This window comes from Pteropus vampyrus, unplaced genomic scaffold (genome assembly GCF_000151845.1).
Source record: "Pteropus vampyrus isolate Shadow unplaced genomic scaffold, Pvam_2.0 Scaffold104, whole genome shotgun sequence".
Taxonomy (NCBI): Eukaryota; Metazoa; Chordata; class Mammalia; order Chiroptera; family Pteropodidae; genus Pteropus; species Pteropus vampyrus.
The window spans coordinates 4622810-4649044 of NW_011888885.1; the positions used below are offsets into that span (position 1 = coordinate 4622810).

The 26235-nt window shown below is 33.8% G+C and overlaps 1 protein-coding gene and 1 pseudogene across 1 annotated transcript in view; one reads left to right on the plus strand and one right to left on the minus strand.

The window, feature by feature from the left end:
* The window catches only part of SPAG9 (sperm associated antigen 9), a 121319-nt gene that overhangs the window by 18282 nt on the left and 76802 nt on the right, over window positions 1–26235 (plus strand). Inside the window, 1 exon segment of the mRNA XM_011365034.2 lies at window positions 11448–11568. Coding sequence (XP_011363336.1) covers window positions 11448–11568 — 121 coding nt within the window.
* Window positions 15387–15505, minus strand: LOC111742971 (annotated as a pseudogene).

Here is a 26235-nt window from a genome sequence, read left to right on the forward strand (position 1 = left end):
ATTAAGGATTGGGAAATGGTGCTATTCTAACTCAATTAATCCTTTAGCATTTATTAGCAAAATTTTCTTATAGAAGAAAACTTCCCCCTCATCAATTGTTTGGTTACCCTAAGGTATAGTTTGTATAAGAACAGAGTAAGTGCTAGATTCTTCAATTTGCATACTTTTATAATTTCCAAGAGCTCTTTCTTACTCTTATACACTCTCGCCACCCCTCTTCTTGTTAAAAATAGCATACTGTTCTGGTTTCATGGATACAATGACTTTTCTTTGGTCTCTGAGTATATTAATTATAGTTTTCATTTGTTCCCTGCTTTGTTTCCTCAGAGTCTGACTTTTTTTTTCTTTTTTTTTTTTTTGATAGTTTTGGTCTCTTTCAGGTTGGAGCTTCAAATGCCAGATAAACCTTAATTATCCCTTCGTGTTTTAAGAGTAAGGCATTAAAAAAGGAGGGCCAGAAACTTTGTGTGCCTGGATGTAGTTTATTGCCTATTGAGAACCCAGATTTCAGTACCCCACTGTCTTTGCTCAGAGACATTTGAGTTTTTCTAAAGAAAGATAGTCTCTTTGGGGATGGGGGGAGTGGAGTGGTGCATAAGCCTAGTTATCATGGGAATCTAGGTGGGCAGGAAGGGAAAGGGGGCTGTCAGTATTGCTGTTTGGCATATAGATTTTCACTTCATTCCTCTCTTTTTGTTTGGCACCTAGCTGTGCCTGGTATCCCCTAGTCTAGAATCTCTCTTACTGAGTTTCTTCAAAAAAACAAACTTCCTGTCTTCTGTGTTGGTGGGCAAGGAGGGCCACCTGGCTGCTCTGTGATGGTGCAGGGGACCTACTAGGGATGATACTAACTGGTGCTTTTAGACTTCCATTCATCCCCACTGTGTTTTCAGCCACACCCTCACCCCAATTCCCTAACTAATTACATAGTTTTCATAATATGGATCTCTCATATTTACTTATCCACTATCTATTGATGGACATTTATCTTCCAGTTTTGAACTGTTACTAGTCGCGCTTCAATGAATATCTTTGTGCATGCCCGTTTATGTATATTCATTTGATTTTTAATAACAGGAAGCTCTTATTACAAAATTTTGTCATATTAAATGCCGCTAATAGTTCTATTAAAAGTTATTTATTAGCTTTTAATTATGGAAATATCCAAGCATTAAAGTAGAATAGTATAATGAACTTCCATATACCTATCATTCAACTTTTAATAGTTATCAACATCAAGCTGATATTGTTCCATCTGTCCCTTGTACTTCCCTTCAGCATTTGCACCATATTTTAAAGTAGATCAAAGCCTACATATCAGCATATCTCTAAAAGGTAGTTTTTAAAAGATCACATTTAAAAGTTACAAATTTTTTCTTAACAACAGTTAATTAGTGTTCACATTTCCCCAATTGTCTCATAAATATATTTTTATAGTTGGTCATTTCAATCAGAATGGAAACAAGGTGGTCTACATATTTACTCTTGGTCTAATATGTTTCTTAAGTTTCTATTATCTGTAACAGTTCTCCTTTTCTTTCTTTCCCCTTGCTATTTAGTTTTGAAGAAACAGTCATTTGTTTTAGAAAAAGTTTCCACATTTGGCTTTGGAGGTGGGGAGGAACTACATCTCCAGGGCATTGTTTAATATATGGTCAGTCCTCTTATTTTTAAAAGATACTACACTGAAAACCAATTGATTTAACTGAACTTGACTGAATTTAACAATAATTGTTTAACATAATGGAAATATTTTCCTTCCCTCTGCATAGTAAATGAGCAGAGGACAATATCTTGGGTGGGTACTTAGCAATAATTCAGTCTTTTATTTGGTGGTATTTTTTAGACAACTACTGTAGTCAAGAGTTAACTATTTGAAAGGGTTTTTTCCCCCCCTTCTTTTTTTGTCTCTTGCATCTTTACTCCAATAAGCAACAACCTCTAGGGATCTTTTTTTAAAACCTCGGAACTTGCCTTTTCAGAGTATCCATTTGTTTTCCTTCAGAACAGGGGCAGAACAGCCCCTATAAGCCATCTGGACTTGAAACCATTTTGCTTCATCACAAAGCTTATTCTTTTTAGATCCTGACATAAGTCTTTATTGTCTACTGCTTTTTTCTTTTTCTTTTTTTCTTTCTTTCTTTTTTTTTTTTTTTTAAAGACAGTGTGTCCTTGCTCCCAGAAGAGTTCCATCTGAAGTTTCGTCAATGTTGTTGCTGGAGGATAGTTATTGAGAGCGGAGAGGGATATCTAAGTGAAGAGGTGTTTTTCATACATGCTAAAAAGCCCATTCATGGGCTCTTACCCCTGCCCAGTCCTTTTTAAAGTGTGTATATGTGTGTGGGGGCTGGGGTGGGGGGAGGGAGAGGGAGGCGGGGGGCGAGATAGACAGACACATACACACAGGAGTGGGGGCTGATGGGAGATGTGTGCTCTCTTCAGCCAATGTACCTGAGGGATTTGGCAGGCTCTCCTGTACTGTGGGTGGGGGAGTAACCAGAATTTTCCAGATGAAGGATGGTTTCATAATTTGAAAAACTGCCCCTCCTGTCTTGATTTAGATATTGCTCTAACCTCGTCATTTGCCAAATGTTATAGAGGATGACCAACCTTATAAAGTTAAGCCACCGACAAGAAGTTAAGTCACATGAAATCAATTATGAATGTCCATAGGCTTCTTATGAACATTTATTTACTTTTTTTTCCTCCTTCAAATGTCTCTGGCTAAGGTAAAGCGTCCAAAGTCTTATTAACTTTGCATAAAAGTAATGTGTTATATGCAAATTATATTAATAAAAGGAAACCTAATTGTATTGGGAACTCTGTTGTAAATACCTTTAAAATACAGGAAAAAATGAAGTCTGTAAAATGAATCTATTTGTATAGTCTTTCCATAGGCTTTTTGGAATGGATCTGCACTTCTGTATCCTAGTCCTGAAATACATAACTCTTGTATATCCTGTCATGGTATATAGAATGAATTATATATAATTAAAATGGAATTATCCCTTCACATTGATTTTCCTCTCCCTCAATATCTCATTTCAGAGATTGATTTTGATTAACTACACTTAAAAAAATGACTGTTATCATTTTTGGTCAGATAAATGGTAATATTAATGCTTGATATGGCAAGCTTTTATGAATTAAGGCTCATGTTTCACTACTAGGCCCCCTTTGAAGAGGTATAGGCCTATAGTTTGTATTTCTTTTCTTCTCTTTATTATTTTAAAATATGTAAATAATCCACATTTATTGTTAAAAACAATAGCAATTTTGGACTACTTAAGAATAAGTCTATTAAAAAAAGATAAAATCACCTTAAATCCCACCACTGCCAAACAGCCATTACCAAACCTTTCCTTTTGCTTATCTCTTTATTCCTCCAGTTTATAAAAGTAGGCTTACATTATATATAATGTCTTGTATCAAAGCCCTTAAAGAATATGTGAAAAAAGTAACACTTTTTTTTTTTATAACACTATTCATTCATTTTTTAAGGACTTTGATCCACATTGCTAACCTTCAGGTAGTTTGTACCAGTTAAACTCCCAAATAATGAGATACAAATTTTATAAATAAATATTCCATCTGTGCACTCAAATACCTCACAGGTAGCTCACCTTGATATTAAAAATCAATTCTCTTATATTACCCATACCTCCCCCATCTGTTTATCCTAGATAAGCTACACTACCATCTCACCATTGGTCAAACCACCAGAAATCTAGACTTTTTCTTGACTTTTCCTTTTCTCTTCTCCCTTACATTCATTCAGTCATAACCCTGTTTATTTTACCTACAAAATATTTTGAATTTATCCTCGTCTCTCCATTCTCACTGTGACTGTTCATAATCACCTCTCATGACGGTTCATAATCACCTCTCATTTGGACTACTGTGGTAACCTTTGGTCTACCTTCAAATAATTTTGTTCCCTTTCCAATCCTACCCCCTTTGCATTCCCCATGTCCTTGCAGACTAAGCTTTTCAAAGTATGAGTGGAGTTCAGCATCTTTAATATGATCCATTATCCTTCAGGGCCCTGTATTAGTTGGTCTTTGTCTATTTTCCAGCCTCATCTCAGGCCATTCTCTTTCCCTTGTCTCTAGGCTTGGCCATTCTGGACCTCCTTGGTTTCTTTCAGACTCTCTTTGTTTCATGAACTTTTAGGTCTCAGTTTAAATGTCACAGGAATGTATTCCTAATATCAAGTCTCTAATATCAAGTTAGTTCCCTATTAATATACTTTTTTGATCTATTGTACTATTTCTTATGCTTACAGTGTGTTTTGCGTTGTGTGTGAACTTGAACTATGTGATTTTTAAAAGTCTCATTTTGTATTTAGAGGTTGAAATGCTAACTCCTCATTTTAGAACGTCTTGTAAGAATAATGTCATATACAAGCCTGAGGCTGAGTTGTAAACCAAAGTTGTACTGTAATCCCATGTTGGTGTCACTCAGGCAATAACAGAAATACCAGCCATCTCTTAGTTGCATTAATCTCAAATTAGGTGACTGGTGAATTATTTGAGATCTTTACACATTTATCTTTTGTCAGTCACCCACGTTTAATGTCTGTTTTCTTCTGCTAAATTTCAAGCAATGACTTCTTTTTAAAGTTGATTCAGTCACTTATTTCTATGTTTCTATTGTCTCCTATACTTGCTTCCATTATAGTACTTAGCTTGTTATAATGTTGACTGTTTACTGTATTTCTCTGATGGCTATCAAGAAGAAAGTTCTTGGATTGAGTGTATAGACAGATTTTTAGTTTTATTTTGAATGTTATTTAATTTGAGTAAATCTTATGAATGGCATTATTTTGTTTGTAACAAATATCTTTATTCTGCCTAACTCCTTATTTTGTTCTTCTGCTGACATTTATAAATAGGTGTGTGGTTTTATTTGTGACAATTTTTTTCTTTGACTAGGATGTGATAGAATGGATATGTTCCTATTTTCATGTTATCTCAATTAGTTTGTGTAAATAGAAAGCAGATTGTTTCTTTGAAGAAAATGAAGACTGTAAAACATAAGTAGAATTCTGTCATGTTTGTAGTCTACAAAGCTAGTAACGAGGTTCAGCAGTACTAGTCTACCTAGGATCTCTGAGCATATCGCCTGTTGCCTAATTATGTTCTCCTGTAGTTATGAAAGGGTTAGGTATAGAAAAAAGAATCAGTTCTCATTACCTCTCTTATATTCTACTCTCCTACCTCCGCCCAAGAAAAATGACTCTTGTTAGGTCCATGGATTCAAATCTCTTTCTGCCAAGAGCCCCATTTTAACATCTGATTGAATTTCATGGCACCTTCTCTATTTTTATTCCAGTTTTCTTTTTTGTAAATTCTTATATCAATGTTTCTTACTTTCACATTATTGCTAAGTGTCATAGAACTAGGCCGTTTTCTGAAGTTTTTTGGACTTATCATCAGTGGTCTGTTTTATGAGCTAGCTACTCTAGCATATGGCAACTTCTGTTCCAAGGTTATGTTTATGATCAGCGATATTTCACAAAACAATTTCCCCAAAATAGAATATTGACATATTTTTCTTGGGTAACAATTTAGAAAATTTCAATTATTTGTTAGTTTTTCTTGATTATTCTTTGAAAGCTATTTAGAAGTATTTATCTTACTAGGCTTTCATTGCTCTGTATGATCTATTAACATGTCTTATTGGAACTGAGGAATATTTTGTTGTGTAGTAATGATTAGGTGGCAGCTGTACATTTCCCAGCCAAGGTTTAGTACACATTTAATATGAGGATTTTCAAGAGCAGAGAGATTTAAAAAAAATGTTTTAAAAATTCAACATTTACTTGGGAGTGGGAGTGTGTAGAGTATAATATTCTATAATAGCTTTATGATCCTGATTATTTTTTCCTGTTTTTCTTTTTGTATTTTTCTTGTAATCCTGATGATGTTTTTTAAAAATAATAAAGGTGAATTTTCCATGTTATAATCACAAAATTAAAACTAGTATTTAAAAGTGGAACAGTATTAAAATATTACAGACCAAAAAAAATCAGTATTTACAGGTTTTTATAAATTAGGGGAAATCAAATTTCTTGTTTTATTTGAAGATGCACTAAAATTGAATGCATAGTTCTGTGTTTCATAAATACCTTCTTGAGGAAAAGATCCATTTTCATAAGAATCTCAAAAGAGTTCATGAATCCTAAAAAGCTTAAAATTCACTTAGACTAAGAAGGGAAAAACATACCCTTATGAGAGATGACAGTTCGTTTTGTAGTCTCTAAGTTTATTTTAAATTGCTAGAAGGAAAGGCTTAGGATTATATATTTGCTCTGGAATATTTTCATTATTGCCAGGCCTTTCCTGTGAAGGGAAATGGCAGAAACAAGAGATTTCCATTTAGCGATAAATAGCTCTGCCCATCCAAGAATTGTCATACAATTTTGGAAAAAATTTCTCTTCCTTTTGCTATATTTGCTTAAGATAATATAGATATTGAGGCCCCAGTAGTTGTGATAAAATGTGAAAAATTCTGAAGCTTGAATCATCTAGATAGGTCCAAGTAATGATTATAAACATAATAGTAGTGACTGCTAAAAAGTTATAGATTATTCATGCCCTTTTGTAGCCAAACTGGGTTCCCAAGAAACAAAGTAGACATGAAGCTGTGTGTCCATATGATATTTCTTCTCTCAGTTAGAAGGGAGTTCTGAATAGGCAGAATAGTGGTAAAGTTGTTCCCCCCCACCCAGGTTTATTGAGAAATAATTGACATATAACATTGTGTGAGTTTAAGGTGTGCAGTGTAATGATTTGATATATGTATATAATGCAAATTATCACCAAATAAGGTTAGTTAACACATCCATCACTTCACATAGTTACAAAAAATTTTTTTGTAGTGAGAACTTTTAAAATCTATTGTCTTAACAACTTTCAGATATACAGTACAGTAATATTGTTAACTATAGTCACCATGCTGCTGTACTTTACATCCCTAGAACTTACTGATTTTATAACTGCAAATTTGTACTCTTAGATCACTTTCACCCATTTCCCCCATCCCCACACCTTACCCCTGTTAGTGGTAAAGTTTTTTGTTGGTTTAGTCACACTGTATTTTAACTGTCATTTGGTAAACATCTGCTGTATGTTCTTTAAAACATTTTATTCATAACACAACAGAAGCTTAAAATAAGAATTTCTAGTTACTTACCCAGATGTAGTAGTTTAGTTAGCCACGGGATCATTTTCAAAGCAAGACAAAAAAAATTACATTTTCTTATTATTTCTTAGTTTGTAGCCAGTGACTACCCTTGGAAGACAGGGATAGCGCCGTGCTTACAGTCATGTTCCACTTCCTGGCACATCGCAAGTAGCCACAGGCATTTCTTGAATGAATAAAAGATTTGTTCGAAAGATTTGTCAAGGTTACCTCTTTTCTTACATTTATCATAACCTTTACTCCTACATATAGTAATTTTAGATTAATATTCTGGAAAAATACACAATGGCTATTTGAGGCTTCTAAGAGCCTCACAAATAGGAAATATCTTCATAAAAAAGTATAGGGCAGGCTTGTGGAAGGACTAAAGGGGTTCCTGAGCTCCTGAGAAAAATAGGTAGAATTTGAGTTGGGTGTGGGCATTTTTTCTGGGGAAACATAGTTCATGGACTATCAAATTCCCAAATGGGTCTGTGGATCCCCAAAAGATTGAGAACCAATGTTTCTAAGTATCCTTTGGTGGATGATTGGATAAAGATGTCCATTTATACAATGGAATACCACTCAGTCATAAAAAGATGAAATGTTGCCATTTGCGACAACATGGATTTGTTACCGCTGGGATGATCTGAACTTCTGTGTTGCCCCAGCTTCATGGAGGCGGTCTTTGGTTCTTCCCCAGCGATGCAGTAAAAAATTACAGGTCAGTGAGATTTAGAAAAAGTAATAAGATTTATTGAAAGTACATTTTTAGAAGGAAATGGGCCATGCTAAGGAAGGCTACAGCCCTGTGGAATCTGGGAAGTGAAAAGAAAAGAGAGAAAAACAAAGTATGCTCTAAGGGGAGAGCAGGTTTTCAGTGAAGAGAACTGTAACAATGCAGAAGTGGGAAGGTCTGTTTTTATTTGGGCCATGATGGGAGGGTTTAAGGGCCAAACTAGATGATCCATATGTGAGGTCATTTTGACTGACAATTGGCTGCTATATAACCGTTTGCCTACTGTGCATGTGCTTACCCGAATAAAATATTTGTTTTAAGAATTTGCCCAGTTTGCAAGTTTGTAAATCTTAATAGTCTGTTATAATAAGTAAGATTCATAAATTTCCGGGCATGGGTATGCTATTATAATGATGGTATAATGAGGTTGAGGTTGTGGGCAGGTTGGGGTAGTACTTTTTGCGCACGCATTTGTGGCTGATTTAAGCTAGCAGCTTTCATGGCCTTCTTACATTTGGATTTGGGATAATTGATAACCCTGAAAGGTGAGACATTTCTGAGCGATCTTTAAGGAAGGTCGGCAAGGGAGGTTTCTATTGTTACAGAGCTGGGCCCTTTACTCTTTAAGATCAATCCGTTAGGTAGTTAAGCAGGTATGAGCCACAGGAGTCGCTCCTGTCGCTCATACCTGCTTAACTACCTAACGGATTGATCTTAAAGAATATTATGCTAAGTGAAATAAGTCAGATGAAAAGGACAAGAACCTTGTGATTTCAGTCATGTGGGATAGAAAACAAAAGAAATAAACAAAACACAAATAAGACCCTTAAGCTCTGTAGATATAGACAACAGAATGGTGGTTACTGGAGGAGAAGCAGGATAGGGGGAGGATAAAGAGGGTCAAATATATGGTGATGGACTAGACTTTGGGTGGTGAACACAAAATAGAGTGTACAGATGTTATAAAGTTGTACACCTGAAATTTGTATAATGATATTAACCAGTGTTATCACAATAAATTTAATTTAAAAAAAGAACCAGTGTTTCAGAAGTTGTAGGTTCTAGCTTCATAGATAAGAAAAACATTGGCTAAGACATAAGGAAATCATATGGCTCTTGAGGGAATGTAGAAGATATATTATGATACTTGTTTCTTATGATAGAAACCAACTCAAACCAGCTTATGTAAAATAGGAATTTATTGGTTTATGTAACTGAAAAAATAAACAAAAACAACTGGGAATGCTGGCTCCAGGAACTACTATTGAATCTAGGACTCAAATTGTATCATTAATTAGGGTTTTATTCCCCTTTGCTCTTTGTTTCCTTTTATATTGGCTTTGTTTTCAGGCATGTTCTTTCCATTTGTTGGAAAAAGATGTCTGTCCGCAATTTAAGCCTTCTAGGTTCTTGGAGTTTGTGATTCCAGTAGAAGAGAGGTATGTAGTAGCAGTCTTTCTAATAATTGGTAGATGTTCCAGAGAGGACTCTGACTGGTCTGGTTCAAGTCATGTGCTCACCTTTGGGAGATGGAGTCCTCACCAGTTGATTTGCATGGGTTAAATAGAGTTATCATGAAACTGGGGAAAAGAAATTCCTCAGAGGAAGGCAATGTTTGCAGACAAACAATGTGCACCTCCAGTACTTGAAATATTTCGGGACAGATAGAGTATGTAATAGACAAAAAAATTAAAATTAGGATGTATTTAGTGCTCTCTAAGTTTTTTTGTGAACTCTATGTTTTTCTATATGGGTACCAGATTTTTACTCTGAAAGTTTTTTTCATGTTTATTCATTTGTTTAACAAATATTTGAACACCTGCTCTGTGCCACCATTTTTCTTTGCACTGGTAATACCACAGCAAACAAAACCAAAAATCTCTGCCCTCATGGAGCCTGCATTCTAGTGAGGAAAGGCAGGTAAGTAAGATAAATTACTGAAATACATAGTATGTTAGATGAGGATGAGTGCTGTAGAGAGAAAAAAAAACAGGGAGAGAGGTCGGGAATGGGTAGTACAGTTTTAGATACAGTGGGCAAGGAAAGCCTTAGTAAGAAGGTGACACACAAAGACTTTTAAGGATATGAGGAGGGAGTGAGCCATTTAGATGGCCGGAGGAACTGCAGGGAGGCTTGAATCAGAGTATGCGAAGGAGTCGGGGAGAGGATGAGGAAGAGTATTAAGAGGATGATATCAAAGAAGAGAGTGGTAGATTGCGTGGGTCCTGGGAAGCTGTCGTAAGGACTTTGGGAGAATGTAAGCAATCAGAAGATTTTGAGCAGAGGGGTAAACTGATCTTACTTTTTAAAGGGCTGCCCTAACAATTGCATTTAAGAATGCATTGTAGAAGGAAGGGCAGGTGCGGAAATAAGGAAACCAGTTAGGAGGCTATTGCTATTGAATTAATCTAGGCCATAGATAATGGTGGCACAGACCAAGGTGGTGGTAGAGATGAGGAAAAGTGGTTGGACCTGAAGATAGATTGGATATGAGGTATTAGAGAAAAAGAAGAGTCAAAGCTGACTCCAAAGTTTTGGGTCTGAGCAATTGACCACAGTTATTTAATGACCTAGGTGAGATCAGGAGGAGCAAGTGTTGACATGTTAAGTTTAAGATGGTTGTTAGACATTCAAATAAAATTGTCCAGTTGGACATTCAAATCTGGAATTCAGGTCTGGGCTAGAGATTGGGCTAGAAATTTGGGGTTGTCATCATAAAGTTAGTATTTAAAGCCATGAAACTGGATGAGATCATCAGAGAATAAGAGTAATAATGAAAAGGAAAAGTTGTCTAAGGGACAGAGTTTGCCATTGTTAAGAAGTTGAGAAGAGGAAGGACCAATAAAGACCGAGAAAAATATAGAAGAAAACAAGAAAAAGTCTTGGAAGTCAAATGTAAAAAAAAAGTTTTAAGGAGGAGTGAGTGATCATTGTCAAATGATGCTGATTAAGATAAGGATTGAGATTTGCTGATTGGTTTCAGTGATAATCTCTTTGATGAGAACAGTTTTAGTAAATTAAATTTGATTGGTGGAGATAGTTCATGCACTTTTTCCTAGGAATTTAAATTCCATGGTTCAGGTAATCTAGAAAACTGCTGTTAATCAAATAATCGTTTAACAAATATTTATCAGTATTCCATTATTCTTTAGTTCTCTATTTGTTATACATGTTATGTGCAGAATATATAAAAAAATTGTCCTGAAATCAGATGAATATGCAAGTATACTAGTGTTAAAGAATTTATATATTTGGAGTAAGATATGTATTTCTTTGTAATGCCCGTTATATGAAATGGAAACACTTCCATAAATTATTTTGTCATCTTTTTCCTTCTACATTTGGAAGTTTTAAAACTTAATTTTTATGGAGAAACTAAAATCAACCTAAATTTGTCATTCTGAGATCTTTTTGAATAGTTAATACAGAATTGTGATTCTTGATACCAAGAAACACAGGAGTTGATAGTGTTAAAAAGATTTCATTTCTCTAATGAAAATAACATGTATTTCTTCTTTATTAGAAATTCATTGAATTTGAAGACTCTCAAGAACAGGAAAAAAAGGATTTACAGACCCGAGTGGAATCTTTAGAATCTCAAACAAGACAACTTGAACTCAAAGCAAAAAACTATGCTGACCAGAGTAAGTAAAAATACCTCTCCTCTAAGTACACACTAAGCAGTGGGCTCTAATAGTGCAGTGACTCATCCTGACATTTGACTAGGGTTCCAAATATATGCTTGACATTGTCATCCCAGACTCAAGAGTGAGACCTGGGATCTAGGTTTAGTTCTTTTTTGTTCCCATTTTCACGTGGTATCCATATCTGCAGAAATAACTAAATCAAAAATACCTATAAGATTCTATTCTTCAATTTTGCTTTCGGCCTTTGTTTGTAGTTAACGTTATGCTCTTACCATTATGCAGGATTCTGGAGTGTATGCATGTGGATCATTTCTTCTAATTTTGATAAAGTATGCAAAATTCCATTGGTTTCTATATTGTTTTAAAGTTTAAAAATGTAAGAGAAACTCTAGCTTTTTGAAGTATGTATAAAAAAATTACTAAATTCTGTTTTTCTTTCCTTTCTAGTGGAAAACAGGGCATTTAGGGGAACAGAACATCTTTTTTTCAGAATCATTTATTATTTGTGATTTTAAAATAATTACTGTTTGAAACTCCAAAGATGATTTCCCCTTTTTGGCTAATGAAAGTGGACCTAATGGAGAGAAACTTCCTGGCCTATTTTCATGTTCAATTCAGTCAGGCAGAGTGCTCTCCAGTTTTCCCTCTCAGCATTGTAGACTTTCAGAATTTTAGAGAGCAAGAGATGGCCAGCAGTTACCCTTCCCACATCACCCATTAAGGCTATATAGTGACACCTGCTGTTAAAGGATTGTCATTCATGATGGATAACCTTCACTACCAGGCTTGGAGTGTGTGTGTGATAACTGACTACTTCTAGGACTCCAGAAGAGCCTAATAGAATTAATTCTAGAATCTGGAATTCAGGTGTTCTAAAATTCAAGGAGAACTCACGTGGCTGTTCATTAGATGTCATAGAAGGGAGCCAATGTTTGATGTTTGATAATAGAAGCCAACTAGAGTAAGACAGAATGAACCACGTGTCATGTCTTTTACTTTTAGGTTTGCAGGTACCTAGAGTGCTGTACCCTTCCTTTGTTAACACTGGATACATTGAGTGATTTCTGCGATTTCACTCATAGGAATTTGAGGTCTTAGAGAGCTGTATGATAGACTCCACAGTGCATACACTAACAAATACATTGCTGGAAGCACATTACTGAGTACCACTCATCTAGTGGCAGTTACAAGCTTCTGGTATATTTCAAGAGTAGAGTATTCTCTATTCAAAGAAGAAGAAAAATTAGCTATTAGAGATATTTTAATCTTAACTTGATTATGTTTTATGTTTTCATATCAGGTATTATGTAGTATTTTAGAACCAAACGCTAAAGGCACAGTTGACAGAACCAACCTCTCATTGTTTTCTCTATTAAATTTTCTTCTCGATTTCTGAAGAGCACCAAGTTTTGTATGGGAAAATTTTCTTTTGACTTAGGCACTCCTTGTCTAGAATCCTTTTATTCATTAAGTAATCTGCTTCTCTGATAAGGGAGATATTACAATGTATTCAAGCATCTCTCTTACATTCAAAAGTGATGCTGCTTTTTTCACAAAATGACTGAATGGAATGAATTATTAATTTTTTTCACATACACTTTATCTTTTTTATTATGAAAAATTTAAAGACCTACTCTCTCTTCCTTTCTAGGAAATGTAAATAAAATATAGTAGTCTCTTAATTAAGATTTGTTATCTAGTCCAGTGAATCATCCTCATCTTTTTTGGAATTGTCGTGTTGTGTGGTATCCATTCTCATTCCTCTCTCAAAAGTACTGATTACTGTTTTCTATTTTAATTCAAAGTAATTTTTAAAAATAGGCATCTTTTAAAAATAATTGATAATTCTCTAGGGAAGGGATGAGGAAATTCTTCACCAAGTATTAGATATGGTCTTGAACTAAATTTGTCCTGAAAACCTTATTTTTGTCATTAATATCTCCCTCTGGGAGTCTCATATCTCGTTTTGAAATAAATCTTGGTGTCTAAGTAATAGTTAAAGAACTTACAACCGTAGTTATCAAAATTGACCATTGAGATACCCAAAGCTGATAACACTAAATCTCTTGGTCCATGAACTGAGGCTATAGCGAGCCTTCTTTTATGAATGCCTTGGGACTTATTCTCTTCTTCTTTGATACCTTGGAGTCTTATACTCTTTTCCATCTAATTGTTTTCTTCTCACTTTAATTTTTCTCTAAGCCTTAAGTGAGTATAATATGAAATCTAAGTATATCTTAAATTTTTCTTTCAAGTCTTTATTTTACCACATTTAAACATCTGAAAAATATTTTGGAAAGAAACAGTTTTGAACATTTTTTCATTTTACTTCCTTAGCCTTTCCTTCCCCAAATCTCCAATTATGCATCAAAGCCCATTATTTTTTAAAAAGGTGATGGTAGGAGGTAATCCTTAATTTTCATCAATGTCCTATCCTGTTGGAAAACCAGGACAGGGAATATCTTTTTTAAAAGATGAAAACGTTTAAATGGGTTTGTGACAGTGTATTGATTCTTTTTTGTGTACTAGGAAACAGAATATCTGGACTATTTAATATTCTATTTTGTTTTTTTGAAGCACATACAGTAATTTTTGTTAAAATTACTGTAACTTACCCTATTTTTAAAACTTTTAAAATGTTCTAAGTGTATTTTTTGTGTTCCTAACATCCGGTTTTAAATAAGCACTTATTTAAGGCCACAAAAATGGATGGTGATGATACCTAGAGGGAAGGATGAAATTTTTTGTTTAGTGCCATTCGTTCAGTGCTATATGATAACAGTATCTTGTCTAATTTCCACATTTATATAATATGTTAGAGTCTTTAATTTTAAGACTGTCAATTCTGACGTATGTTTTAGGGCACAGATTCCTTTTAAAAAGTAGCCACAATAAAAGTCCAAGTTCTGCTTTGAATACTGCTTCCTATGTTAAAAGGGGAAATTTTGGTTGTAGTTACTTGCTACTTACGAAACAAGAAAAAGTCAAGAAATAGAAAGTGCATTAAAGGACGTACTTTACAGCTTTCGGTAATATGGAGTCAGTCAGGTTGTCATATGATTTCACAGTATTAAAAAGTTGAGTCCACAAAAATTTTGTTACAGTTTTGTAGTCATGTTTGATTTTGGTAATTTCTGGTTGCTTCTTTTCAAAATTCAAGCTACATAAGAATTATTTTTGTTTTTTCTAACACAAATAAAGCATATTTTAAAATGCTGTGTATTATTTCTTATCTGGGAGTAACAATAACACTGTTAGTTAACATCTTGTAAGCCTTAAGGAAGAATCTGAAATATATGTAGAGAGGAATAAGGAAGTCATGGATTAAGAAAGATCTGTTGCTGCTTTTTAACTATGTAAGAAGTCTACAATCAATCTTGCCATTCATAGTGTGGCAGTAATGGGTTCTTTATCAGAACATACTTTGTAATTCTTTAGTTTGTTGTTTATTGAGTATTTCTATCTTGTAAGCCAAATCGTAAATGAGTCAAGTAAATGTAGACCTTTTTAATACAGTTAAAAATATTAAACTACTACTGTGTGCCTGGCATTCAGCCTAGGTATGGTTGTGGTACAGAAGAATATGATATGGTCGTTGAAATCGAAGGAATCATAATTTTTTGAGGGGGTGGGGGAGTTATATGTATGACCTCCTAGTCTTTTTTCCATATGTAGCATGTTTTTATATCACTAGTTAGAGTGTATATGTAATTTTGTATCTTTAACATTATCATAAGTATTTTCTTTATTATATAATCTCTCTCTCTCTCTCTCTCTCTCTCCTTCCTTCCTTCCTTCCTTCCTTCTTTATTTAGCGCCTACAGCACCTGGTATTCCTAGGTAGTCTACCATCCAAGTACTAACCAGGCTTGACCTGGCTTAGCTTCCGAGATCAGACGAGATTGGGCACGTTCAGGGTGGCATGGCCGTAGACTTTTAATTATTTTTTAAATTTACTTTTCAATGATAGTTGACATACAGTATTATATTAGTTACAGGTGTACAACGTAGTTTAGTAGACATTTATATAACTTATGAAGTGATCACCCCAATAAGTCTAGTACCCATCTGACACTATACATAGTTATTATATTATTGAGTATATGTAGTCACTAATTATGTTTTTAAAAATGTCTGCCTATACCCATCATCTAGAAAGTATGCCAGCTTTTAACAATTCTCTTCCCCTGAGGAACTATTCTTTCTCCTTTCCTCTAATGAGAATTATTTAATGACCACTTTTTTTTTTAACCTTGGCTACTCATAAACACAGAACAAAACTTAGAAATGCAACCATAATGACTGGTTTGAACCTTGTCTTATTAGCATATTTAAATGTTTTTTCTTTGATCTACATTTTATACATACATAATGAATTGTTGTGATATATTTTTATAAGCTATCTCAAATCTTTTGTGGAATGAAGGAATGAATCAGGGTAAAAATAAACATAGGTAAATTTAAAAAACACAGAAGACTTCTGTTGATTGGACATTTTTTTCCAGTGTAGTGAATCATATTGCAGTGAATATTTTTTACACCCATAGATTTCCCTCTCTTTTAATAATTTTCTTAGAATATATTTAAGGACCTACTTAAGGAAGTAGGTCCTTAAATATATTCTAAGAAAACACTCATATACCAAGAACTATATGAGTGTATATGAGTGTTTCATCATTTTTAATATGAACAGAATTAGAGAAGTAAGGTTTAGTAGCATATTTCATTTTGTTTATAATAACTTATGAATATGAATCATTATTTACAATGTATTAGCACCCAGAGCTGATATAAAACCATTTATTATTGATTCTCTTGGGAAAAAATCTGTTTCCCTAAAGCTTCTTGAGTTTATAATAGATGGCTTTTCCCTTGAGTTGTGAGAGAAGATGGAGAGATTTAGATGACAGTGATTTTTAAGCTACTTAAAGATTCTTCTCTGATTCTGCCTTTGAATGAAAATCCATTTGTAAAAATTAAATGGAAAAATGTTTTTGACACCTGAAGACATTTGTGTTAGAGCCTCGTACGCTGACCTTCCTACCCTTCTTACGTCCCATATAACATTTATTTGCTTTTTAAATTTGGTATCAGATCTTAGTCTAATAAAATAATTTCAAATCTTTACCTTGAAACACTTATTGTAAGGAAGACATGCCTCATTTCTTGGTTATAAGAATTTTCACACTATTGGATAGTTTGGGAAAGTAGTATAATCATTAACATTTTTATTTTAAAAGAATAAATGGCATAAAACATTTGCATTTGGGAATTATTTACAAGCAAGGTCTCTCTGTTAATGATGTGACTGATACATTGATAATTTTCACATAAAAATTAATCTGTTTTTAAGTTAGCAGGTATAGTTTATACCAAAGTTAATATTTGAAGGCCTAAATATTTTCTATCACTATTTTTCAGATTACTTAAAAAATACCTTCAGCCAATAAAAGCCTTTATTAGCCTCTTTACTGTGCTTTGCAATTGGCAATGAATGTTAATATTCTCAGAATTTGAGTAGTACTCTAATAGGTTATTTTTCCCATTTTAATATCTCGTCAATAGTTAACTCCATCTACATTATTTTTAGATGATTAAAGTAGATAACCGATACGTATTTTCATTGAAAGCATGTTTTTAAATAAGGCAGTTTTAGGAGTTTTAGATTTATATCTTCCGATTTTAAAAAAATGACAAAAATAAAATTTATTTTATAGAATACCTTTTTAGTCCATTTAACGTGAATCTCGTTCTTTGCAATACTAAGAATATCTGTATATTTAATAAACTTTATTTAAGGTTGTTTCTTTTATTAGAGCCTATATATAAGAGGGAAAACAAGATAATTTATGCAAACACTAACATCACTTCTGCTTCATTAGGGAGTATTCTTTGTGATCTTTAGATGTGTATTATGAACTGTATTTGGACTTTTCATTTCTGTTGTTTAGTGTCAAGTGTTGAGAACCTTAAGGTTGTAATTTGTAATTAACACCTAGAACTAAAGATTCTAGAAAATTAATTTTATGAGTACGGGTTAAAAGATTTATGGTGATATAGTTTAGAGAACAGAATAAAAATGATTTGACTACTCCTTCAGACGTAGTAAGGGATGGGTAAGGAAGATATCAAGTTGCTTTTCTATAATTTTGGCAGATTAGAGAAAATGAATTTGTTGGTTTTGGTTGATCATAAGGAAGTATTTCCTGACCATGGAGGTGATACATAAGAATATGTGCTGAGAGAAAGCATGGACTTGGCCCTACACAGAGACTTCAGGTAGGAGAGTAGTCATCTTTCTGTTGTGGATGGCTAGGTAACATCTTCAAGACAGTGACTACACTAGATCAGATCACTAGAAGGCCCTACCACTGGGAATCTTTGACATTTTCCTACTCTCTTTTAGGGATGTGATCATTGATTCATGAGAATACTTAGAATTTCACATTGTGTCATTGATTAATAACATATAATATCTGTCTGAAAATCTTGTGAAGTTTGGAAATATGGTGAAGGACTTAGTTGTCAGAAGAGAAGTTTTTTATTTTTTGACGTGGCTGAGATTTGTTTGCTTCTTAGTTAGCATTTGATTCTTGCTTACCTGTTGAGACTTTTGATGCTAAATTGCTCAAGGAAAAACTTCTGAAAGATCAATGTCAGTCTTCTGAGGCCAAGTAACAGTTGGATTGTCTGCCTTCCATGAATAGTAAGAACTGGTGATTCCTTTTGAGAAGGCAAATAATGAGTTGGATATGGCAATCTAGCAGGTCTGTTTCTCTTTCTTCCCCCCGTAGGCCTATCAGCAGTCTGATGGGGCAGAAGACAACAGAGATGGAAGGTGTTCCAAACTTGGCAAAGGCCATCAATCTAAGGAGGTAAGCTCTGATTTTGAGCAGGTAGAGCAGGTGGCTCTTCCTGCCTTAATCATATCCTCTTGCTCTTTGGAAAGAGGGATAAAAAAGAAAGAGCATTTTTAAACAAGGCTGAAGTATCTCCATTAGCTATTATATGGGGTGCATTTTGGATTAGTCTTTTGGTTCTTCTTTTTTCTTGCCCTTCTTCCCATTTTTCTGTTTAGATGCCTTGATTTTTTTTTTCTCCCCAGAATATTTACAGTTTAAAAAAATGGCAGATTAGTTATATGTTGTTTGGGGATAGGAAGGATAAACAGAATCTTGTTTATTTACAGTTAATCTCAGGTTTTGGCTATTTTGATGAGATGATAAGGTTTTAGATTTTTCCTGAGATCATTTTGAGGTTTGGTTTCATATGGGAACTATTAAACAAGAAATGATCTTTTACTTCAGATATAATGCAAAAATATAGACATAGGTTAACTTTATGGTACTTGAGGTTTTCAGGGGTGTCTTCCAATCTTGCCAAGACGGGCATTTCTTTTCTGCTTTTTCTTCCCTTCTATTTCCCTTTTCTTTTCCCCTTACTGATTACTTGGTGGCATTCAAGACTTTGAAGAGACAGCTCTTTCCTGAATTTAAAGGTACTTCTCAGTTAAACGTATAACATCCAATGTGAGTTAGGCCTTGAGAAAACTGAATACATACATAATGAATTGTTGTGATATATTTTTATAAGCTATCTCAAATCTTTTGTGGAATGAAGGAATGAATCAGGGTAAAAATAAACATAGGTAAATTTAAAAAACACAGAAGACTTCTGTTGATTGGACATTTTTTTCCAGTGTAGTGAATCATATTGCAGTGAATATTTTTTACACCCATAGATTTCCCTCTCTTTTAATAATTTTCTTAGAATATATTTAAGGACCTACTTAAGGAAGTAGGTCCTTAAATATATTCTAAGAAAACACTCATATACCAAGAACTATATGAGTGTATATGAGTGTTTCATCATTTTTAATATGAACAGAATTAGAGAAGTAAGGTTTAGTAGCATATTTCATTTTGTTTATAATAACTTATGAATGTGAATCATTATTTACAATGTATTAGCACCCAGAGCTGATATAAAACCATTTATTATTGATTCTCTTGGGAAAAATCTGTTTCCCTAAAGCTTCTTGAGTTTATAATAGATGGCTTTTCCCTTGAGTTGTGAGAGAAGATGGAGAGATTTAGATGACAGTGATTTTTAAGCTACTTAAAGATTCTTCTCTGATTCTGCCTTTGAATGAAAATCCATTTGTAAAAATTAAATGGAAAAATGTTTTTGACACCTGAAGACATTTGTGTTAGAGCCTCGTACGCTGACCTTCCTACCCTTCTTACGTCCCATATAACATTTATTTGCTTTTTAAATTTGGTATCAGATCTTAGTCTAATAAAATAATTTCAAATCTTTACCTTGAAACACTTATTGTAAGGATGACATGCCTCATTTCTTGGTTATAAGAATTTTCACACTATTGGATAGTTTGGGAAAGTAGTATAATCATTAACATTTTTATTTTAAAAGAATAAATGGCATAAAACATTTGCATTTGGGAATTATTTACAAGCAAGGTCTCTCTGTTAATGATGTGACTGATACATTGATAATTTTCACATAAAAATTAATCTGTTTTTAAGTTAGCAGGTATAGTTTATACCAAAGTTAATATTTGAAGGCCTAAATATTTTCTATCACTATTTTTCAGATTACTTAAAAAATACCTTCAGCCAATAAAAGCCTTTATTAGCCTCTTTACTGTGCTTTGCAATTGGCAATGAATGTTAATATTCTCAGAATTTGAGTAGTACTCTAATAGGTTATTTTTCCCATTTTAATATCTCGTCAATAGTTAACTCCATCTACATTATTTTTAGATGATTAAAGTAGATAACCGATACGTATTTTCATTGAAAGCATGTTTTTAAATAAGGCAGTTTTAGGAGTTTTAGATTTATATCTTCCGATTTTAAAAAAATGACAAAAATAAAATTTATTTTATAGAATACCTTTTTAGTCCATTTAACGTGAATCTCGTTCTTTGCAATACTAAGAATATCTGTATATTTAATAAACTTTATTTAAGGTTGTTTCTTTTATTAGAGCCTATATATAAGAGGGAAAACAAGATAATTTATGCAAACACTAACATCACTTCTGCTTCATTAGGGAGTATTCTTTGTGATCTTTAGATGTGTATTATGAACTGTATTTGGACTTTTCATTTCTGTTGTTTAGTGTCAAGTGTTGAGAACCTTAAGGTTGTAATTTGTAATTAACACCTAGAACTAAAGATTCTAGAAAATTAATTTTATGAGTACGGGTTAAAAGATTTATGGTGATATAGTTTAGAGAACAGAATAAAAATGATTTGACTACTCCTTCAGACGTAGTAAGGGATGGGTAAGGAAGATATCAAGTTGCTTTTCTATAATTTTGGCAGATTAGAGAAAATGAATTTGTTGGTTTTGGTTGATCATAAGGAAGTATTTCCTGACCATGGAGGTGATACATAAGAATATGTGCTGAGAGAAAGCATGGACTTGGCCCTACACAGAGACTTCAGGTAGGAGAGTAGTCATCTTTCTGTTGTGGATGGCTAGGTAACATCTTCAAGACAGTGACTACACTAGATCAGATCACTAGAAGGCCCTACCACTGGGAATCTTTGACATTTTCCTACTCTCTTTTAGGGATGTGATCATTGATTCATGAGAATACTTAGAATTTCACATTGTGTCATTGATTAATAACATATAATATCTGTCTGAAAATCTTGTGAAGTTTGGAAATATGGTGAAGGACTTAGTTGTCAGAAGAGAAGTTTTTTATTTTTTGACGTGGCTGAGATTTGTTTGCTTCTTAGTTAGCATTTGATTCTTGCTTACCTGTTGAGACTTTTGAAGCTAAATTGCTCAAGGAAAAACTTCTGAAAGATCAATGTCAGTCTTCTGAGGCCAAGTAACAGTTGGATTGTCTGCCTTCCATGAATAGTAAGAACTGGTGATTCCTTTTGAGAAGGCAAATAATGAGTTGGATATGGCAATCTAGCAGGTCTGTTTCTCTTTCTTCCCCCCGTAGGCCTATCAGCAGTCTGATGGGGCAGAAGACAACAGAGATGGAAGGTGTTCCAAACTTGGCAAAGGCCATCAATCTAAGGAGGTAAGCTCTGATTTTGAGCAGGTAGAGCAGGTGGCTCTTCCTGCCTTAATCATATCCTCTTGCTCTTTGGAAAGAGGGATAAAAAAGAAAGAGCATTTTTAAACAAGGCTGAAGTATCTCCATTAGCTATTATATGGGGTGCATTTTGGATTAGTCTTTTGGTTCTTCTTTTTTCTTGCCCTTCTTCCCATTTTTCTGTTTAGATGCCTTGATTTTTTTTTTTCTCCCCAGAATATTTACAGTTTAAAAAAATGGCAGATTAGTTATATGTTGTTTGGGGATAGGAAGGATAAACAGAATCTTGTTTATTTACAGTTAATCTCAGGTTTTGGCTATTTTGATGAGATGATAAGGTTTTAGATTTTTCCTGAGATCATTTTGAGGTTTGGTTTCATATGGGAACTATTAAACAAGAAATGATCTTTTACTTCAGATATAACGCAAAAATATAGACATAGGTTAACTTTACGGTACTTGAGGTTTTCAGGGGTGTCTTCCAATCTTGCCAAGACGGGCATTTCTTTTCTGCTTTTTCTTCCCTTCTATTTCCCTTTTCTTTTCCCCTTACTGATTACTTGGTGGCATTCAAGACTTTGAAGAGACAGCTCTTTCCTGAATTTAAAGGTACTTCTCAGTTAAACGTATAACATCCAATGTGAGTTAGGCCTTGAGAAAACTGAGTCCTTCGACAATGTTTTACTGAGTATTATAAATATTTTCAGAATAGAGTGAGAGGTGCTTCTGAATTTGTATTATATAATCTTGATGGTTAACTCATATACCTAAAAAGATAATACTAGTATTTAGAATCAGTACGGGTAGGAAAATATGAAATATGGAAAGTCAGTTTTCTGTCAAGCTATTTGCGGGAGTTTTTAGCTTGGCGGGCATAATCACCAGAATAACATACAGAAAATCATCTAGAATAACAAAAGCATAAACTGTGCCACAAAAAACATGTATAATGACTCAAATGTTATATGTTTTTTTTTTGTTCATGTGAAGTTTAAATTAAAATGAATGTTTTCAATAGATTGGTGGCTTCTTTGGAGACACAGGTTCTTTCCTACTTAAATCTCAAAGTTTGTCATAGTCACTTACACTAAGTTGGAGGAAAGGAAAGGGAATGAAAGATTGGATTGTATGTGGAATATTTGTATTAGGCTAGGCCTAGGAGTGGTGCATATAGCTTTCACTATATATAGGTAGACCACTGTAAGGATTTTAAAAAAATGTGACAGTCAGTCACTATCAGACTTTACCCAGGCTACTGTTTTAAGAATACAGGGGAAATTAACACCTATTCTTCTCAAACTATTCCAAAAAATTCAAGAAGAGAGAAGGCTTCCTAACTCCTTTTATGAAGCCACCATTACCTTAATTCCAAAACCAGACAAAGATATTACAAAAACCAAAAACTGTAGGCCGATTATCTCTTACGAACATCGATGCAAAAATCCTCAACAAAATATTAGCAAACCGAATACAGCAATACATTAAAAATATTATATACTATGATCAAGTTGGATTTATTCCTGGAATGCAATGCAAGGTTGGTACAATATCCGAAAATCAATTAGTGTGATACACCACATTAACAAATCAAATGATAAAAACCATATGATCATATCAATAGATGCAAAAAAAGTGTTTGAGAAAATCCAGCATTGATATATGATAAAAACTCTCAGCAAAACGGAAAGAAAGGGACCATACGTCAACATAATAAAGGCCACATGTGACAGACCTACAGCTAATATCATACTCAGCGGGGAAAGACTAAAAGTGTTTTTCTTAAGATCAGGAACAAGACAAGGATGCCCACTTTCACCACTCCTCTTCAACTTTGTATTTGGAAGTCTTAGCCACAGCAATAAGACAAGAAAGAGAAATAAAATGTATCTGAATTGGAAAGGAAGAAGTGAAATTCTTGTTATTTGCCAATGACATGATACTATATAGAGGACCCTAAAGATTCCACCAAAGGCTGTTAGAACTGATCAATGAATTCAGTAAAGTACCAGGTTACAAAATAAATATTCAGAAGTCATTAGCATTTTTATACACCAATGATGAATTTTTGGAAAGAGAAATTAAAACAATCCCATTTACAATTGCATTGAAAACTATAAAATACCTGGGAATCAAATTAACCAAGATGGTAAAGATCTGTTCTCAGAAAATTATAAGTCATTGAAAAAAGAAATTAAAGAAGATACAAATAAATGGAAGCATATACCATGTTCATAGGTAGGAAGAATCAACATCGTTAAAATGGCCATACTACCCAAAGCAATCTATAAATTCAGTGCAATCCCTATCAAAATACCAATGGCACTTTTCAGAGAGCTAGAACAAATAATCCTAAAATTTATATGGAACTATAAAAGACCCAGAATAGCCACGGCAATCTTAAGAAGAACAAAGTTGGAGGTATCACATGATCTGAGATCAAACTATACTATAAGGCTACAGTAATCAAAACAGCATGGTACTGGCATAAAAACAGATACATTGATCAATGAAACAGAATAGAGAGCCCAGAAATAAATCCATGCCTGTACGCTCACTTAATATATGACATAGGAGGCAAGAATATACAATGGGGTAAAGACAGTCTCTTCAATAAATGGTGTTGGGAAAATTGGACAGATACATGCAAAAAGAAAGAAAGAAAGAAAGAAACTAGACAACCTTCTTACACTGTATACAAGAATAGACTCAAAATGGATTAAAGACTTAAATGTAAGACCCGAAACCATAAAACTTCTAGAAAAAAACATAGGCAGTAAACTCTCTGATATACTAACAGTAATTTTTTTTTTTCGAATATATCTCTCCAGGCAAGGGAAACAAAAGAAAAAAAATAAACAAATGGGATTACATCAAACTAAAAAGTTTTTGTACAGCAAGGGAAACCATCAACAAAACAAAAAGACAACTGACTGATTGGGAGAAGATATTCGCTAATGAGGCATCTGATAAAAGGTTAATATCCAAAACATATAACTTAATAACAACAAAAACAACAACAAAACAATCCATTAAAAAATGGGCAGAAGACCTGAACAGATACTTCTCCAAAGAGGAAATACCAGATGGCCAATAGACATACGAAAAGATGCTCAAGGTCACTAATCACCAGATAAATGCAAATTAAAACTACAATGACATATCACCTGACACCCATCAGAATGCTTATCTATAAATCAAAGAACAACAAGTGTTGGCGAGGATGCTAAGAAAAGGGAACCTTCATACATTGTTGATGGGATTGCAAATTGATACAGCCGCTGTGGAAGACAGTCTGGAGGTTTCTCAAAAAATTAAAAATGGATATACCTTTTAACCTAGCAGTTGCACTTCTGAGTATTTACCCAGAGAAAACCAAAACAATAATTGTAAAGATCTGTGCACCCTAATATTCATGGCAGCACAATTTACAATAGCCAAGATATGGAAGCAACCTAAATGCCTATCAACAGACAATTGGATAAAGAAGTTATGGTTCATATATACAATGGAATAGTACTCAGCCATTAAAAAAATGAAATCCTACCATTTGCAACAACATGGATGGACCTAGAGGTTATTATGCTGAGTGAAATAAGTCAGACAAAGATAAATACCATATGATTTCACTTATATGCAGAATCTAAGGAACAAAAAGAACAAACTAATAAAAAACTGACTCACAAATATAAAGGACAATTTGATGACAGACAGAGGGGGATGGGGGTTTGGGGGACTGGGAGAATCGGGTGAATGGTTAAAGAAGTACAAATTAGTAGTTGATAGATGGTCACAGGGATGGGGAGCACAGCATAGGGAATGCAGTCAGCATTAATATATTGGCTAGACAGAAAACCAGAGGAGAGAAGGAGCAATTAGGGGCATTGTTTTATAAAAAACTATACATGTACTATATATAGTCTATATGTATGTATGTATAGTACATATATGTAGTACTATATATACTACATATATAGTACATCTAACCAATGTACTATATACTTGAAACTAATAAAAAAATCTTTTTTCAAAAAAAGAATACAGGGGAGCAAAGGCTAGAGAAGAAACATTGATCAGGAGATAATTGTAATAATTCAGGCAAGAGATGATGGGAATGATGGAGGTGGAAAAAGTGGTCATATTTGAGATTTATTTTCAAGGTAAAATGGACAGAATTTGCTGATAGACTGGATATGTGATGTGAGGAACAGAGAAGAGCAAAAGGAGAGCTGCAAGATTTTTGCCTGAGTAAGACGATTATGGGAAAGAGCAGATTTAGGAGAGACATTCAGTTCAGCTTTGGCTTTGTTGACATCTTAGTGGCATCATATTGTAAATTGTTTTGTATTTTTTATTTTCAGATATATGTTCAACATCCTTCCATTCATTTCTAGGCACCATCCCATGTTAGTACATACAGATATACTGTATTCCTTTTAATAGTACTTTTCACTGTTGTATTTGAAAAACGTGTGTGCCAGGCACTATTCGCCCTTTACAAATATTAACTCAATCCTAATATCAGCTCTGATATGCCATCATTATTTCTCAATTATAAATAAGGAAACTGAGATGCAGAGAGGT